The 18,452-nt window shown below is 41.0% G+C and overlaps 1 protein-coding gene across 1 annotated transcript; it reads right to left on the minus strand.

The window, feature by feature from the left end:
• Positions 1–14,258: 14,258 nt before the first annotated feature.
• On the minus strand, positions 14,259–15,057 carry LOC132419625 (eosinophil cationic protein-like). The gene is made up of 2 exons (XM_060003520.1): positions 15,004–15,057; positions 14,259–14,783 (listed from the first exon to the last, which is right to left on the minus strand). The coding sequence occupies exon 2, from the start codon at positions 14,776–14,778 to the stop codon at positions 14,311–14,313; it is 468 nt and encodes a 155-aa protein (XP_059859503.1). The 5' UTR covers positions 14,779–14,783; positions 15,004–15,057; the 3' UTR covers positions 14,259–14,310.
• Between the last annotated feature and the right edge of the window lie 3,395 nt (positions 15,058–18,452).

Genomic DNA, 18,452 nt, shown 5'->3' on the forward strand with positions numbered 1-18,452 from the left:
TATTTTCCAGACGCAATTATTTTTCAGGGTTTTTTTTTGGTATACTTTTACAGTCTTCATATAATCTACACATGTTAAACACATTTCTAAGTTTGTTGACATGAGTATAGATGCGAGTGTTTCCTCTTTTTTTCCCGCCACAAATAGTAACATTTTATATTCAGTGTTCTACACCATTACCTCTTTCCCAGTGACAATATATTTTGGACATACTCCATGCCCGTGCAAGAGTGTACCTTATTCTATTTAGTGGCTGTATAGTATTCTTTTCTAAGGATATACCATTGTATTTTATACAGTCCCGTATTCAGGATATTCTCTTTGTTTCCAAACTTTTACTAGTATAAACAAGTTGGAATGATTATAGTGGAACAAAGCAGCAACATTAAGCACCATGTGTTTACTTATAGTGCATGTGCTATTGGCAAGTCACCCCATATACTTGTCACGGGCTTCCTAGGGCCTTATGTGCTGAAGCTCCTGCATGGGTGGAGGGTGGGGAATGCTGTGGCCTGACAACAGAAAAGCCTTCCAGATGCACATGGTGTCACTGGATCTAATGAAGCCTAGGGAAAGTGAACATTTTCAGCACAACTCAGTTATTTTTTCTTGTAACAGGACTCTGAGGAGTCAGTATCAATTGGATCAAACTTTGGTCTTTTAATACTGGAGAGGGTTAAAATAATAACCATGTTTATATATGGAGGACAAATGAAGATGCCAAGATAGATAACTAACTTACTTTTATATTCACACTGAACATATTCTAGAGCAAATTGAAAGTTCTCATTTGTAAAACAATTTCTGTATTTAAACTGACGCTCACAATAGCCCAGAAGGCAGGTACAATTATCCCCATTTTAGAGGTTATACTGAGGCCCAAAGAGTGAACGTAATAGCAGGTAGAAGCAGAGCCACAAGTGACTCCTTCAAAGCGTGATGTTCTCCTACATTGTTGGCTGCTTCTTAGAAGGAGGCAGGATGCATAGTAGGTTTAAGGTAAGTTTCATCCATTCAGGTGGACTTTGAGTCTCTTGTCTAAGATGGGCATATCATCCAGGCTGAAATACCTGCTTCATCAGGTATGTCAGGGTTTTGTTTCCTAGGTAATAATGTTTCCTTAATAAAATGTATTTATAGAATGTGAATCTCCATTCGAATGGTTCTCTCACCTTTTATACCCCCAAGGACCCTTGTTATTTTCCCTTCATGCAGAAGCTATATTTATAAACACAAGTAATAAAATTATTTTTTGCCATTTTAATTGATCACATATTATATATATAATATAATATATACTATATATATTATATATATATTATAGGTATAATTATTATATATAAATATATATATTATATGTATAATTATTATGTGATACTTTTGAGTACCTGAGTTAAATGGTTTTACCATGGCATAGATACTTTCTGTTCAGTTGTTTCATTAGCCTCTGCTATTCCTCCTTAATATAGGTAAACGTGTGTTTCTTTTTGGATATTTGCAATAACATATAGTATAATACTTGCACTCTAGTAAAGCAGTTGTCAAAGTGTGGTCTAAGGACCCTGATGGCTTCCAACAATCGGAATGAATTTGGGAATAGATTCTCTGTTAATCAACCCTTTAGTTGAGAATGCGGCGTGGCCAACGCTTTGATGGCAGCCTGTGAGACCCTGAGTGGAGGACCCAGAAAAACTGTGCCTGGATTCCTGATCCACAAAAACCGTGAGCTAATAATTATATGTTGTTTTTAAGCTGCTAACTTTTCATTAATTTATTATGCAAAAATGAAAAGTTGATATGATCTATGTGTCTTCATTCATTCAAACACTTTACTTAACATCTGATCGGTACCAGGTACTATTCTAGGCACAAGGGATGTAGCAATGTACTGAGGCCTTTTATTCCATGTAATGGGTCTCAGCCAAAACCTTTGATCATTTCTCCCTTTATTCAACGGGAAAATGTCACAATGACAGGTAGGTCAGTTGTGTGCACTCAGGTGATGACTGGGTCAAGTTAACACAGGTTTATCCTAGGATATAGGTGCATGATTAGAAGTATTTGTAGCTGGAGTTGTCTTGGGCTCCCAAGGCAAATGGTACCTCCACTTCCTCTCACCTTGGAATAGCCCCAATATCGAGACACTATCAATTTCCATCATAGGCTTCTGAAGTCAGGATCAGTTCAAGTGAGTCCCAAATGCCAGGCTGGGGACAGGTTACAACAGAAACACCTGAAGAAAGATTTGGAAGTGCTGACTCCTGAGCTCCCAAACTCTGCAGTTTTCTAAATGAACAAGGGCATAGGCAAGATTCACTTTGTGACTGAGTGGAACACAAAGATTAGGTATTGGTGATCACCACAGTGCCTTAGTTTCTTCTCAGGAGTCTTAATAAAGACCATGGAAAGTGCCCACTGAATTCAACCTCATCTGACCTCTCAGTAAAACAATCCCCATTCTGAGACTCTGCGGAGGTCATGATGAGTGACCAAATACAACGTTGTATATATTGGTTGGCTATGACCAATATCCACTGCCTAGAATAATAGCTTGATACCAGAAAAAGCATGATTGGATTTCTGGCCTCACAAAATGTCAAAGGAGAGCAGCAGGGTGGGTATGAAACCAGGTTTCAGTATGGGACAACCTCACCTCGACCACACACCCTGACCTCTGCCCAATATTCCGTAGCAGCAAGACTAAGAGTTTTTGCTCTCAGTATCACTTTACACTCTAAAAGTTGAGAACAGCAAAGAACTTTTGTTTATGTTGATTATACCTATTTATGTTTACCGTGTTAGAAATTTGAACCAAGAAATTTTAGAATGCTTAGTAATTAATTCAAAAATCACCTAATAACAATATTGAATCATTAAATGTTGATATATATTATATATTTTTCAAAAAACTTATTTTCTAAAACAAAAAACAGTAATAAGAAGAATGCCGTTGTTTCACATTTTCTTTACTGGCTGACTCTATATTGACAGCTGGATTCTCACATCTGCTTTTGCATTCATCCATTGTGCTATGTTGTTTTGCTAAACTGTGTAAAGAGAACCTGGCCTCACATAGATATGTGGTTTGAAAGGTAAGAACCTAATAGATACTGTGAAAGGGTTTGTGGGACCACCAGGTTCGTCGAACCATACTTGACCTGATCAGTGCATGCATCTCTCATTTCTTCGGTCACAGTTGTTGATTCTGAGATCAACCCTTAACACAATCAGATATGTTTGATGGGAATGTTGGCGTATGAAGACAGGGCCATCCTCTGCTGAACTTATTCCTGAGAGGGTATATGGTTTGGAGTTGTTGCAGTCACCTTACAAAAATGTGAGAGAAATTTGCCTGAAATGTGCACCAAGATCTAGGAGAGATGGAAATGGAGAAAGAGAGAGAAACTTTGGTTCTCTTTTCATCATCTGAGTTCTGATAAGCTGCACATTAAGCCATAACAGCCCGTTATTTCTCAGGACAGTGTAACTGTTCTTGCAGATTGTTAGGACATCATCAGCAAGGCCAAGTCCTTGTGGAAGGAAGGGGATTCGGCACACCATTGTGGCTGGAGGAGCTCCTGAAACTATCAGAGCTGTGGAGGACCCTGTGGGTCACAAGCCGGTCAAAATCCACGGGAAAGTGTAGAGGATATTCAAATAGATGAATAAATGAATTAATTTAATCCTCCACTTGGTTCTGAATCTCTTTGTTTTTTAGATAACTGCTCATGATGAAAGGATTGTGGCAAATGGCTCTCGCATTTTGTAAGAGAGCAAATGAAGAATTTGTTGTTTCTCATTATTAGCTGTGTCCTAGGTTCTTGACTCCCCTCCAGACAAATTTCACCTCACAGGTGAGACTGAATTTCTGGTAAGTTCAGAAGTGCACTGGCCTGATATAGGTGGGTCCTGATGTCTTTTGCCAGATTTGGTAATGTCCAGATGGTGCGCCATGGGTCGTATTTTCTAACTCAGTGAGAATGTGTGAACGATTTGATCTACTCGGTGTTCCTGTTGTCCATTGAAATCACCCTGCTACACCCATTCACTAATGTCTCTCATGTCACCAATTCTGAATCCAATATACCTTTGAAATACTGAGAATTTTGAAGTAGGCATTGTTCTTTTTTTTTAATTTTTAAATTTTATTTTATTTATCTTTTTTATACAGCAGGTTCTTATTAGTCATCAATTTTATACACTTCAGTGTATACATGCCAATCCCAATCGCCCAATTCATCCCACCCCCACCCCCACCCCCCCGCCGCTTTCCCCGCTTGGTGTCCATACATTTGTTCTCTACATCTGTGTCTCTATTTCCTGCCCTGCAAGCTGGTTCATCTGTACCATTTTGCTAGATTCCACATATATGCGTTAATATACAATGTTTTTCTCTTTCTGACTTACTTCATTCTGTATGACAGTCTCTAGATCCACCCACGTCTCAACAAATGACCCAATTTCGTTCCTTTTTACGGCTGAGTAATATTCCATTGTATATATGCACATCTTCTTTATCCATTCGTCTGTCAATGGGCATTTAGGCTGCCTCCATGACCTGGCTATTGTAAATAGTGCTGCAATGAACATTGGGGTGCATGTGTCTTTTTGAAATATGGTTTCCTCTAGGTATATGCCCAGTAGCGGGATTGCTGGATCATATGGTAATTCTATGTTTAGTTTTTTAAGGAACCTCCATACTGTTCTCCATAGTTGCCGTATCAATTTACATTCCCACCAACAGTGCAAGAGGGTTCCCTTTTCACCACACCCTCTCCAGCAATTGTTGTTTGTAGATTTTCTGATGATGCCCATGCTTACTGGTGTGAGGTGATACCTCATTGTAGTTTTGATTTGCATTTCTCTAATAATTAGTGATGTGGAGGATCTTTTCATGTGCTTCTTGGCCATCTGTATGTCTTCTTTGGAGAAATGTCTATTTAGGTCTTCTGCCCATTTTAGGATTGGGTTGTTTGTTTTTTTAATATTGAGCTGCATGAGCTGTTTATATATTTTGGAGATTAATCCTTTGTCACTTGCTTCGTTTGCAAATATTTTCTCCCATTCTGAGGGTTGTCTTTTCATCTTGTTTATGGTTTCCTCTGCTGTGCAAAAGCTTTGACGTTTCATTAGGTCCCATTTGTTTATTTTTGTCTTTATTGCCATTACTCTAGGAGGTGGATCAAAAAAGATCTTGCTGTGATTTATGTCAAAGAGTGTTCTTCCTGTGTTTTCCTCTAAGGGTTTTATAGTGTCTGGTCTTACATTTAGGTCTCTAATCCATTTTGAGTTTATTTTTGTGTATGGTGTTAGGGAGTGTTCTAATTTCATTCTTTTACATGTAGCTGTCCAGTTTTCCCAGCACCACTTATTGAAGAGACTGTCTTTTCTCCATTGTATATCCTTGCCTCTTTTGTCATAGGTTAGTTGACCATAGGTGCGTGTGTTTATCTCTGGGCTTTCTATCCTGTTCCATTGATCTATGTTTCTGTTTTTGTGCCAGTACCATATTCTCTTGATTACTGTAGCTTTATAGTATAGTCTGAAGTCAGGGAGTCTGCTTCCTCCAGCTCCGTTTTTCTCCCTCAAGACTGCTTTGGCTATTCGGGGTCTTTTGTGTCTCCATACAAATTTTAAGATTTTTTTGTTCTAGGTCCATAAAAAATGTCATCGGTAGTTTCATAGGGATTGCATTCAATGTGTAGATTGCTTTGGGTAGTAGAGTCATCTTCACAATGTTGATTCTTCCAATCCAAGAACACGGTATATCTCTCCATCTGTTGGTATCATCTTTAATTTCTTTCATCAGTGTCTTATAGTTTTCTGCATACAGGTCTCTTGTCTCCATAGGTAGGTTTATTCCTAGGTATTTTATTCTTTTTGTTGCAGTGGTAAATGGGAATGTTTCCTTAATTTCTCTTTCAGATTTTTCATCATTAGTGTATAGGAATTCAAGAGATTTCTGTGCATTAATTTTGTATCCTGCAACTTTACCAAATTCATTGATTCGCTCTAGTAGTTTTCTGGTGGCATATTTAGGATTCTCTATGTATAATATCATGTCATCTGCAAACAGTGACAGTTTTACTTCTTCTTTTCCAATTTGTATTCCTTTTATTTCTTTTTCTTCTCTGATTGCAGTGGCTAGGAATTCCAAAACTATGTTGAATAATAGTGGTGAGAGTGGACAACCTTGTCTTGTTCCTGATCTTAGAGGAAATGCTTTCAGTTTTTCAGTGTTGAGAATGATGTTTGCTGTGGGTTTGTCATATATGGCCTTTATTATGTTGAGGTAGGTTCCCTCTATGCTCACTTTCTGGAGAGTTTTTATCATAAAAGTGTGTTGAATTTTGTCAAAAGTTTTCTGCGCCTATTGAGATGATCATATGGTTTTTATTCTTCAATTTGTTAACATGGTGCATCACATTGACTGGTTTGCGTATATTGAAGAATTCTTGCATCCCTGGGATAAATCCCACTTGACCATGGTGTATGATCCTTTTGATGTGTTGTTGGATTCTGTTTGCTAGTATTTTCTTGAGAATTTTTGCATCTATATTCGTCAGTGATATTGGTCTGTAATTTTCTTTTTTTGTAGTATCTTTGTCTGCTTTTGGTATCAGGGTGATGGTGGCCTCATAGAATGAGTTTGGGAGTGTTCCTTCCTCCGCAATTTTTTGGAAGAGCTTCAGAAGAATGGGTGTTAGCTCTTCTCTAAACGTTTGAGAAGAATTCACCTGTGAAGCCATCTGATAGAATTCACCTGTGAAGCCATCTGGTCCTGGAATTTGTTTGTTGGAAGATTTTTATTCACAGTTTCAAATTTCATTACTTGTGATTGGTCTGTTCATATTTTCTATTTCTTCCTGGTTCAGTCTTGGAAGGTTATACCTTTCTAAGAATTTGTCCATTTCTTTCAAGTTGTCCATTTTATTGGCCTAGAGTTGCTTGTAGTAGTCTCTTAGGATGGTTTGTATTTCTGTGGTGTCTGTTGTAACTTCTCCTTTTTCATTTCTAATTTTATTGATTTGAGTCCTCTCCCTCTTTTTCTTGATGAGTCTGGCTAATGGTTTATCATTTTTGTTTATCTTCTCAAGGAACCAGCTTTTAGTTTTATTGATCTTTGCTATTGTTTCCTTTATTTCTATTTCCTTTATTTCTTCTCTGATCTTTATGATTTCCTTCCTTCTGCTAACTTTGGGTTTTGTTTGTTCTTCTTTCTCTAGTTCCTTTACGTGTAAGGTTAGGTTGTTTATTTGAGATTTTTCTTGATACTTGAGGTAGGCTTGTATAGCTATAAACTTCCCTCTTAGAACTGCTTTTGCTGCATCCCACAGGTTTTGGATCGTCATGTTTTCATTCATTTGTCTCTAGGTATTTTTTTATTTCCTCTTTGATTTCTTCAGTGATCTCTTGGTTATTTAGTAACATATTGTTTAGCCTCCATGCGTCTGTGGTTTTTTTAACGTTTTTTCCCTGTAATTCATTTCTAATCTCATAGTGTTATGGTCAGAAAAGATGCTTGACATGATTTCAATTTTCTTAAATTTACTGAAGCTTGATTTGTGACCCAAGATGTGATCTATCCTGGAGAATGTTCCATGTGTACTTGAGAAGAAAGTGTAATCTGCTGTTTTTGGATGGAATGTCCTATAAATATCAGTGAAATCTATCTGGTCTATTGTGTCATTTAAAGCTTGTTTTTCCTTATTTATTTTCATTTTGGATGATCTGTCCATCGGTGTAAGTGAGGTGTTAAAGTCCCCCACTATTATTGTGTTACTGTCGATTTCCTCTTTTATAGCTGTTAGCAGTTGCCTTATGTATTGAGGTTCTCCTATGTTGGGTGCATATATATTTAAAATTGTTATATATTCTTCTTGGGTTGATCCCTTGATCATTATGTAGTGTCCTTCCTTGTCTCTTGTAACATTCTTTATTTTAAAGTCTATTTTATCTGATATGAGTATTGCTACTCCAGCTTCCTTTTGATTTCCATTTGCATGGAATATCTCTTTCCATCCCCTCACTTTCAGTCTGTATGTGTCCCTAGGTCTGATGTGGGTCTCTTGTAGACAGCATATATATGGGTCTTGTTTTTGTATCCATTCAGCAAGCCTGTGTCTTTTGGTTGGAGCATTTAATCCATTCACGTTTAAGGTAATTATCAATATGTATGTTCCTATGACCATTTTCTTAATTGTTTTGGGCTTGTTTTCGTAGGTCCTTTTCTTCTCTTCTGTTTCCCACTTAGAGAAGTTCCTTTAGCATTTGTTATAGAGCTGGTTTGGTGGTGCTGAATTCTCTTAGCTTTTGTTTGTTTGTAAATCTGAAAGAGATCCTTGCCACGTAGAGTAATCTTGGTTGTAGGTTCTTCCCTTTCATCACTTTAAGTATATCATGCCACTCCCTTCTGGCTTGTAGAGTTTCTGCTAAGAAATCCGCTGTTAACCTTATGGGTGTTCCCTTGTATGTAATTTGTCATTTTTCCCTTGCTGTTTTCAATAATTTTTCTTTGTCTTTAATTTTTGCCAGTTTGATTACTATGTGTCTCGGCGTGTTTCTCCTTGGGTTTATCCTGTATGGGACTCGTTGCTCTTCCTGGACTTGGGTGGCTATTTCCTTTGCCATGTTAGGGAAGTTTTCGACTATAATCTCTTCAAATATTTTCTCGGGTCCTTCTCTCTTCTCCTTCTGGGACCCCTAGAATGCGAATGTTTTTGCGTTTATTGTTGTCCCAGAGGTCTCTTAGGCTGTCTTCATTTCTTTTCATTCTTTTTTCTTTATTCTGTTCCACAGCAGTGAATTCCATCATTCTGTCTTCAGGTCACTTATCCATTCTTCTGCCTCAGTTGTTCTGCTATTGATTCCTTCTAGTGTAGTTTTCATTTCAGTTATTGTATTGTTCATCTCTGTTTGTTTGTTCTTTAATTCTCCTAGGTCTTTGTTAAACATTTCTTGTATCGTCTCGATCTTTGCATCCATTCTTTTTTTTTTAAATAAATTTATTTATTTGTTTTTATTTTTGTCTGCGTTGGGTCTTCCTTGCTGTGTGCGGGCTTTCTCTAGTTGTGAGCAGGGGCTACTCTTCGTTGCGGTGCATGGGCTCCTCATTGTCATGGCTTCTCTTGTTGGGAGCACAGGCTCTAGGCACGCAGGCTTCAGTAGTTGTGGTGCATGGGCTCAGTAGTTGTGGCTTGCAGGCTCTAGAGCGCAGGCTCAGTAGTTGTGGCACACGGGCTTAGTTGCTCCGCGGCGTGTGGGATCTTCCCGGACCAGGGCTTGAACCCGTGTCCCTTGCATTGGCAGGCAGATTCTTAACCACTGCGCCACCAGGGAAGCCCTGCCTCCATTCTTTTTCCGAGGTCCTGGGTCATCTTCACTATTGTTTTTCTGAATTGTTTTTCTGGAAGTTTGCCTATCTCCACTTCATTTAGTTGTTTTTCTGGGGTTTTATCTTGTTCCTTCATCTGGTACATAGCCCCCTGCCTCTTCATCTTGCCTACCTTTTTGTGAATGTGGTTTTTGTTCCATAGGCTGCAGTATTGTAGCTCTTCTTGCTTCTGCTGTCTGCCCTCTGGTGAATGAGGCTATCTAAGAGGCTTATGCAAGTTTCCTGATGGGAGCTACCTAGGCATTGTTCTTATGTTATTATTATAACTCAGACTTGAGACATGAATAACAGTTAACTGTGTCACATTTCTCTGTGCATTTTAGGAAGCAAATTTAATAACGTAAGTAAAGTTTTAGTTTCAAAAAAAGGCTATTTTTCATAGATAATTTGACTTGGGGATGGGAACAGAATTTCTGTGCTCCCTTCCCTACTCATTGCCTCACTCTCTTTTTTTCTCTTCCAGTTTTACTGAGATATAATTGACATACAGCACTGTATAAGTTTAAGGTGTACAGCATAACGACTTGACTTACAAACATAATGAAGTAATTAGCACCATAAATTTAGTGAACCTTCATCATCTCATATAGATACAAAACTAAAGAATTGGGAAATAATTTTTTCCTTGTGATGAGAACTCTTAGGATTTATTCTCTTAACAATTTTCATATATAACATACAGCAGTGTTGATTGCATTTAAAATGTTGTACATCACATCCCTAGTGCTTATTTATCTTATAACTGGAAGTTTGACTCTCTTTATCCAATTCCCCCTCCCTCTCATCCCCCACCTCTGGTAACCACAAATCTGATCTCTTTTTCTATGAGTTTGTTTTGTTTGTTTGTTTGTTTTTGAAGTATAATTGACCTACAACACTATGTTAGTTCCTGGTACATAGCAGAGTGATTCAGTATTTCTATACCTTTCAAAATGAACACCATGACATCTGGTTGTCATCTGTTACCAAAGATATTACATAATTATTGACTATATTCCCCCACACTGTACATGTATACCTGTGACTCATTTGTTTCATAACTGGAAGTTTTTACATCTTAATTTCCCTCACCTATTTCTTTCATTCCCTTATCCTGCTTCCCTCTGGCAAGCACCTGTTTGTTATCTGTACCAATGACTCTGTTTCTATTTTGTTATTCTTGTTCATTTGTTTTGTTTTGTAGGTTCCACATATAAGTGAAATTATACAGCATTTGTCTTTCTCTGTCTGACTTATCTCACCAAGGATGATACCCTCTAAGTCCATCCATGTGGTCACAGTCTCACTCCTTTATGTGATTCAAATGGAAACAGTGCCTAAGATCTCAATCTAGGCAAAAAGAAATCAGGAGCTTTAGATCAGATTGCTCTCCTCTCACACCTCCTGACCTGACCCTGGGGCCTTCTCTCCCTGATCTGAGGGTCACTTGAGGCAACCTGCTTCGTACCCACACAGAGGGATCTGCTCCTGATGTTAAAACATAAAGTAGAAACAATAACAATGTGAACGGCCCTTTCACTTCATGCTGTACCTTACAAAGTGTGTTACAACCACTAACTGCTTCCACTCCTCCAAGACTTCCTTGAGATTTGGTACTATTACGAGCATTTTACAAAGTTAGAAATGGAGGCTTAGGGAAGAGAAGTGGACTCCAAGGAACGTGTCCTTGGAACATGCTGACGTGAACAATTAACTTCTCTAATAGTGGCCACTGTAGTGCTGGCCTCAGGTTCAGTGCAGCCAGATCTTGAGTGTCTATCACAGAGGGTGGTGGGCGCCAAGCCACGGCTTTGTCGTCACAGAGCACAGAATCCTCCTTGCTCTGCTTTGAATCCTCCTGCCTCCCAGGAGGGAAAAGCTACATCTAAGCTTCAGGGCCACCAGCTCCCTCTGACCCCAGCCCAATCTTCAGCACAGGGACTGAGGAAGATGAGGAGCAGAGGAAAAGCAGGAAGAGAGTGGGGAAGCATGGCCTCAGGGAGGGGGAACAGCATGGTGCTACTGAGTGAGAGGATGAAGGTGCATTTTACTGACATGAGGAAGTCTCTTCTGTTCCCCTCTCCCTCCGCTTCCAATCCTTCACTAAAGCCTGATGATTCGAACTTGGAAACATAATCCTAAACCTGCACTTTTTCTTCTGCCCTATTGCTATTACCTTATCCCATGCCTCTGGGATTTGGCCTGGATACCACGAGTTCCTGACTGTCCCCACAGTCCCTGCACAGCTGCCAGAGTGATCTTCAGGTCACATTATTATCTAACATGCTCCATTTGTACCCCATAGGAAATTTACTCTTTATTTTCATCTCCATAGGTATGAAGCATCTGAGCCTCAATAACCTCTATCATTAATGCTCATGGTTAAAATGCTCTTGTCCTGCTAGACTAACTTTCATTTTTGTAACATGACTAATCTACATTCATGTCGGGCCCTTTGAATGTTCTCTCTCTGTCTCTCTGTCTCTGTCTCTCTCGGGAAGACTATCCCCTTAGTTTCTGCATGACCAGCTGCTTCTCATATTGTTCGGAATTCATTCCTTCATTGGGCCCCTACCAACCACACTTCAGATTCACTTCTATGGACTCATCGAGACCCACTACAGATGGCCCTCTGTGTGGATGTGAAACCCACGGATGTGGAGGGCCAACGGTATGAGCCCCTTTTATATAAGGGACTTGAGCATCTGTGGATTTTGATATCTGCGGAGTCTCCTGGAACCAATCCCCTGAAGCTACTGAGAGATGACTGTACATTGTTTCCCTCAGTGCAGTTTTCCCCCTGACACTTATCACCTGGAAAAATAATTTTGCATTTTCTTCCCAGTAGAATAGGCACCCTAGGGCAGAAATGTGTCTTTGTTTACACTGCACCCTCACGACCTCAGAAATCTGCCTAGAGCACATCTGCACATGGGTTAACTACTGCATTAATGAATGACGAATGAATGCATGAACGAATGGTGGGAGAGGGGATGACGACACAAGGCAGAGAGAGCTGGGGCAGCTGAGTTGGCTAATCCCTCTACCATACGGTGTTAGAGATGCTGTGTCCATGGCTGGGAAGTGACATGTGATCTGCTGAGACAAGGAAGGTTCACTGCCTCATGGCAAATGTGACTCCAGCCTTGCGGTATCCCACCTTCTCCTTCTGTTACTCCAAGCCTGTTGGAAGGGTAAGCTCATTTCATGCCACTCTGTATTAATCTCAAGTCAGTGGATTCGGGGCTTCCCTGGTGGTGCAGTGGTTGAGAGTCTGCCTGCTAATGCAGGGGACACGGGTTCGAGCCCTGGTCTGGGAAGATCCCACATGCCGCGGAGCAACTAGGCCCGTGAGCCACAACTACTGAGCCTGCGCGTCTGGAGCCTGTGCTCCACAACAAGAGAGGCCGTGATAGCGAGAGGCCCGCGCACCGCGATGAAGAGTGGCCCCCGCTTGCCGCAACTGGAGAAGGCCCTCGCGCAGAAACGAAGACCCAACACAGCAAAAATAAATAAATTAATTAATAAACTCCTACCCCCAACATCTTAAAAATAAATAAATAAATAAAAACCCTTGGCTTAAAAAAAATAATAATAAAAAAATAAAGTCGGTGGATTCTGTTGAGCCCTGGAATTTTCCAAACCTAGTATCTCCATGCAATAGCTTGAGTCAACAGACCTGCCTGGAAGAACAAATCCTCCAGTGGCTTCTCCAGAGAAGATGCTCAAGTGCAGACGCCGTATATAATACTACCAGGAGCAAGAATGACTGACCATATGGAGGGGGAGAGGAATGGAAATTGCCATGTATCTGGGCCTGGAAGAGGAGCTGAAAAATAGGAGGTCAGGAATCCCAGACTCAAGGACAGAGGTACAGATTTAATGACATGCTACCTGCCTTCTGTTCTGAGTCAGGTGCTGCAAAAGACCCGACCTGTCCCCCGAACAATCACTTGAATGCTGCATCTGACCACAGTTTACAAAGAGCTTTCCCTTCCTGTTCCTCACTGATTCCTGAGTGCAGCCTTGTGATGGAGGCAGAGTAGGGGCTTTCATTATCCGCCCCCTTTTCTGTCTGTCTACGTTTCTGTAATCCTGGAACCTGTGCCCCTTCCTGACCTGAATGTGAACAAGCCACTGATTCATCCTCGGGAGAGATCCCAATTCCATGTCTCCCTCCTTACCTTCTGCTACCAGATGACCAGCTGCTCCCTTCTCCAGGACACAGAAATCGCCAGGAAAGAGTTTCACCTCTTCTCCAGGTAGTACTGGAATCTGTCCATATACTACCTGAACAATTTGTCTCATTCCACATTAGACTCAAACTCTGGATCCACCCCTAGGATAACCATTAATATCTGAAGATTTGATATGCTTATTTAAAAACAAATCTATGCGGCTAAAATTTGCTTCTTTCTTTTGGTCTTATCACAATTACGGCATTTTCCCCTTTCTTTTTGTTTTTACACCGTATCGTTCTCTTCTATCATAAAATGCATGGTTCTTAAATCAGAATCAAATACATTTGTTTCTACTTACTGGGGGCTCTTTGCCTCCTGGTAATGAAATAGGCCGCTGTGAGTGGAAGCCGCAGCTTCCTGGACTAAAGCAGAGAGAAGGAAAAGTCTGCACAACTTCATGACACAAGGAGCCTCTTATCCTCACGTCTATTTCCCACAAACCTCAGATTAGAAGAAGGGGAAAAGCCTCTAGGACGAGAATGTAACTACATGACAGAAGAGCACAAACAGACACATGGAGCCTTGTAGGTAATTCTGCAAAGTTTACTGTGCGTGCACAAGGAGCTTCAGCTGCGCAAAGCTTAAAGGGACCTGGAGGCTGGTGAGATGAGGACTGATGCTGATCTCTGGGGTGGATGGTGGGACAGGACTGTGGCGCTTGGCAAATGAGCATGGCCCAAAGTTTTGGCCCAGAGTTTAGATGATGTCATCCAAGTGAACTGGAACCACGGGGTACCTGGCATCGTCCTGTGGTAATCTGTTTCCACACGCAATGATGTAGATCCTCGTAACGTTTCTCTGTTCATAACGGCAGTTCGTATAATCACGTGCATTTTCGGTGAGGTTGCAGTAGGTTACAGGCACTGGACGTGGGCTTCTATGACAATTCGTCCTGCGTGATCTACGGCAGGGTACATTTCTGGTGTGACAAACACTAGCTACATCAGCAAACGTTGTGTGGAGAAAAGTATTTTTATCTTTGCATGACGTTCTGTAACGGTTAACCACCCGCATTGCATCATCGCATCGACGGTTGCCCATATTTAGGTGCTGAATCTGAAACCTCTGAGCCGGGGTTAATTGGGCGTGGACTGAGATCACCATTCCCAAGAGCCCCAGCAGCAAAAGGAGAGGAAGCTGGGCATTCTGCTGTCTTGGAACCATGTTTCCTGTGAAAAGAAGGGTATCTTCTGTATCCCGGCCCACAAATAACACACTCCCTCCTCACTCACCCTGCAGGCCCCCTGCTGTCACTGTGGTTCTAGCTCCTTTCCCCTCCGCTCCCCAAAGTCTGTCATGTGTCCTGGGCACTAACTTCAGCTCACCGCTCCCCCAGTTGCTGCTTCATTGCTGTCTCTCCTGTTCCAGCTCTGGGGCTCATTGTCTTACCCAGTATCTCTGCTGTGGCTCCTGTGAGAACAGATCCAGCTGGTGGGCCTGGCGCTCAGGGGCAGCTGGTATCCCCCCAGTTCTTGGGTCTGGAGATATAGAGCAGCCCCTGTGGGTGGGGCTAGCAGAACAAGGAGGGTTCTGAATCTAGGACATGAAGAAACGCACAGATTAGGACATGGTCCACTTATGCAATGAGCCCTTTGTTTTATCATTTGCTGATCAGTGCATACCCAGGGATGGACCACTGCTGCTTCTGTTGTAACAAATCTAATTCCAGGCATCCTGTGCAGGACAGAGCTCTGCCACTGGGTCTGATTTCCTAAATGAAAAATATCACTGGCTGCAGAATGGCCATAGATTTTTTATTTTTATTTATTTATTTGGCTGCGTTGGGTCATTGTTGCTGCGTGCGGGCTTTCTCTAGTTGCAGCGAGCAGGGGCTACTCTTCGTTGCGGTGCACGGGCTTCTCATTGCGGTGGCTTCTTTTGTTGCGGAGCATGGGCTCTAGGCACGTGGGCTTCAGTAGTTGTGGCACAAGAGCTCAAGAGTTGTGGCTCACGGGCTCTAGAGCTCAGGCTCAGTAGTTGTGGCACATGGGCTTAGTTGCTCTGCAGCAAGTGGGATCTTCCCGGACCTGGGCTCGAACCTGTGTCCCCTGCGTTGGCAGGCGGATTCTTAACCACTGCGCCATTAGGGAAGTCCCAGAATGGGCTATAGATTTTATAACTCAACTTGGGGGCAACACATTGAAAGACTGAAGTACATGAAGGCAGGCCCGGTACTCAGAACAAATAGAGCCAGGAGGCTTGTTTGCACCAGAGGAACCCAGGCCCCCCTTTCATTTTAGTAATCACCCTGGTTCCTTCTCACCCAAATGTTCTTTATCTCCTCACTTCTCTGTGCTGGAAACTTGAGCTCTGAATTTCTCACTGCTCAAAATCCTATCAGTAATTAGTTTGTGACGAATCTATGATTTTTTTTGTAATTGCTGTTGTCTTTTTTTTTTTTTTTTCTGCTTCCTATGCATTGAATTCACTTTCTCTTGTTTTTACCCTGGCCCGGTTTTTGCCTTCACTTCCTGTGAAATAGCATGACCTAAAAACACCCTGAAGAAAGTCTGTAAAATCTGCCAGAGAATGAACATTTGGTGTCATGTAAGGGATTCCAAGCTAGAGCTTGAACTCCTGTGTTCTTTTCAATCTGCGCTATTTTCTACAAAACAGTCTGTCCTAGAGTTGTCATTTATCTTACTAGTACATTTCATTTCTTTTTTTTTTACATTTCATTTCTTGATGTTAACAGGAAAAAACAATTTAATTTGTAAAATGAGCATCAGTGGATAGGACACTGTATTCCTGAAATTATGGAAGTCATAGTATGTAACTTGATGCATGAAACATACTCTTGGTTCTCAGAGAAGCAGAGGAAAATAACTGTAGGCCTATAATTTGATTACAATGTGATAGAGGTAATAACACTGTGTGAAGATGGTTTTATGGGGGCGCTGAGGATGAAGGGTCTTACTTGGCCTCATGGGATAAGAAAGGCTTCCAAAAGAAATGTCCATTTGAGCTGGCCCATAAAGGATAAGCAGAGTTTAGGGACTTAGGGAATAAATGAGCATTCTAGGCTAAGAAGATGGTGTGGCACATTGATTGTACAGACAGGGAAAGTGTATCAAGGTAGGAAAGGCCTCCAGATAAGAGATATTAAATCCCTGGTCTAACCTCTCAGTTAGAAAACTGGGGCTTCCCTGATGGCGCAGTGGCGCCCTCTCGCTGCAACTAGAGAAAGCCCGCGTACAGCAACGAAGACCTGATGCAGCCAATAAACAAACAAACAAACAAATAAATAAAATTAAGAAAAAGAAAACTGGATTACGTCCTCAAATGGTACTGTACAACCCTCCAAGAAAATTAATCCACATTTTTTTAAACCACCTTTTTATATTTCTGTCATGTGGAAATGCAATTATTTTACCACTGATGTCGTTATGTAAACATGGACATAATGGTGACCTGGATAGGACTCAGTGCAGTGCTAATAGGATTCTGCCTGAAATCCTGTTCTGCCTAAAAGGCATTAATATCTTTTACCATGAAGTAAGTTGTCTTTTTTTTTTCACGTATATTTTGTGGAAAGCATTTTCAAGAGAGATGAGGATGTAAAAATGAATTAGGTGTAGTTTAGCCCTTCTGTGATACCGACAGCCACACTGGGTAGAAGGATCTGTACTCAAGTGTCTATAATATGAACTAAAAATCATACACTGCAGTCACAGGGAGTGCATCTGGCTCAAAAACCTGTTCTTGATCAGCATATAGTTTTACTTTTAACATTGGGTTTTGGAATATTAACACTTCAAATTGGGAGAGTTCACATAAAAATTTGCATTCCTGTCTTATCTTTAAAAATCGGGAGATGTTGTCGGTGCACTGTCTCCATTACCACAAGGGATCAACTAGAGCTGAGTAGTTCCCTCCTCTGTTGAAGGTGGCAATAGTTCAGGGGTTTTCACGCACTCTACTCCTACCTACCGATCACATCCTGTCTGTTCACTCAGATACTGCCCGTCACGCTTATCACAAGCGTCCTGAGAAGAGACTCACCCAATGTCACGCCCAATCTGCAACCATGCTCCACCTTTAAAATTGTATTCGGAGCACACCTTCTATGCTTTTCCTGATCGGTTCGTACATAGCTTTCCTCTATGCACATTTACCTTACACTAAATCTCTTCATAGAAATTTTTGTTGGCTAATCTACATATCATTCAGTAACTGCCACTAATCACAACTAATAATTTTAGGTAATGTGCTTTTTCCTCTTGGTTGTTTTCAGACGACTAGGTTAGTCTCTCACTATAAAGATAACTTTTCCCTCAATAGAAAGACAAGTTTTTTTCATGTTGAATACATTTCTAAATCTTTGCTTGTCCTGCGGCCTGCCACATACCCTCTTCAAAAAGTTAAGGTCAGATAAAGGACCTTGATTTGAATCCGAGCTCTACTAATTCTGAGAAGTGAGACCCTATATGTACCACTTGGCCAAAGGGTCGGATACTTTAAGCCCAATGGCCAGTTATGCAGGGCCATGAACACACGAAATTGTGAAACCTATAAATAATGACACATACACTTGTTAGAACTACTGTGTGAATTAAACAAGAAGAGCTAAGCAGAGTGAAGTTCCAAAAAAGGCAGTTCCTCTTTTCTTGGCCAATTAGAAAGGATATTGAGATCTAGTTATTAGATCTCAACTTAGTTTCCTGCCCGCTGTCAGTCAGCTTTTGCTCTGTTGCCTAATCAGACAAAAGGCTTTTGAGGCCTATCTGCCAGGGAGACCTATCAAGATAAGACCTATGAAATCTACTTCTATTACAACTTGTTGATTGACTGTATGTGCCCCTGCCGCCACCTTCATTAGCAGGGCCCCTAACATAACT

This window comes from Delphinus delphis, chromosome 2 (genome assembly GCF_949987515.2).
Source record: "Delphinus delphis chromosome 2, mDelDel1.2, whole genome shotgun sequence".
In the NCBI taxonomy this organism is placed as follows: Eukaryota; Metazoa; Chordata; class Mammalia; order Artiodactyla; family Delphinidae; genus Delphinus; species Delphinus delphis.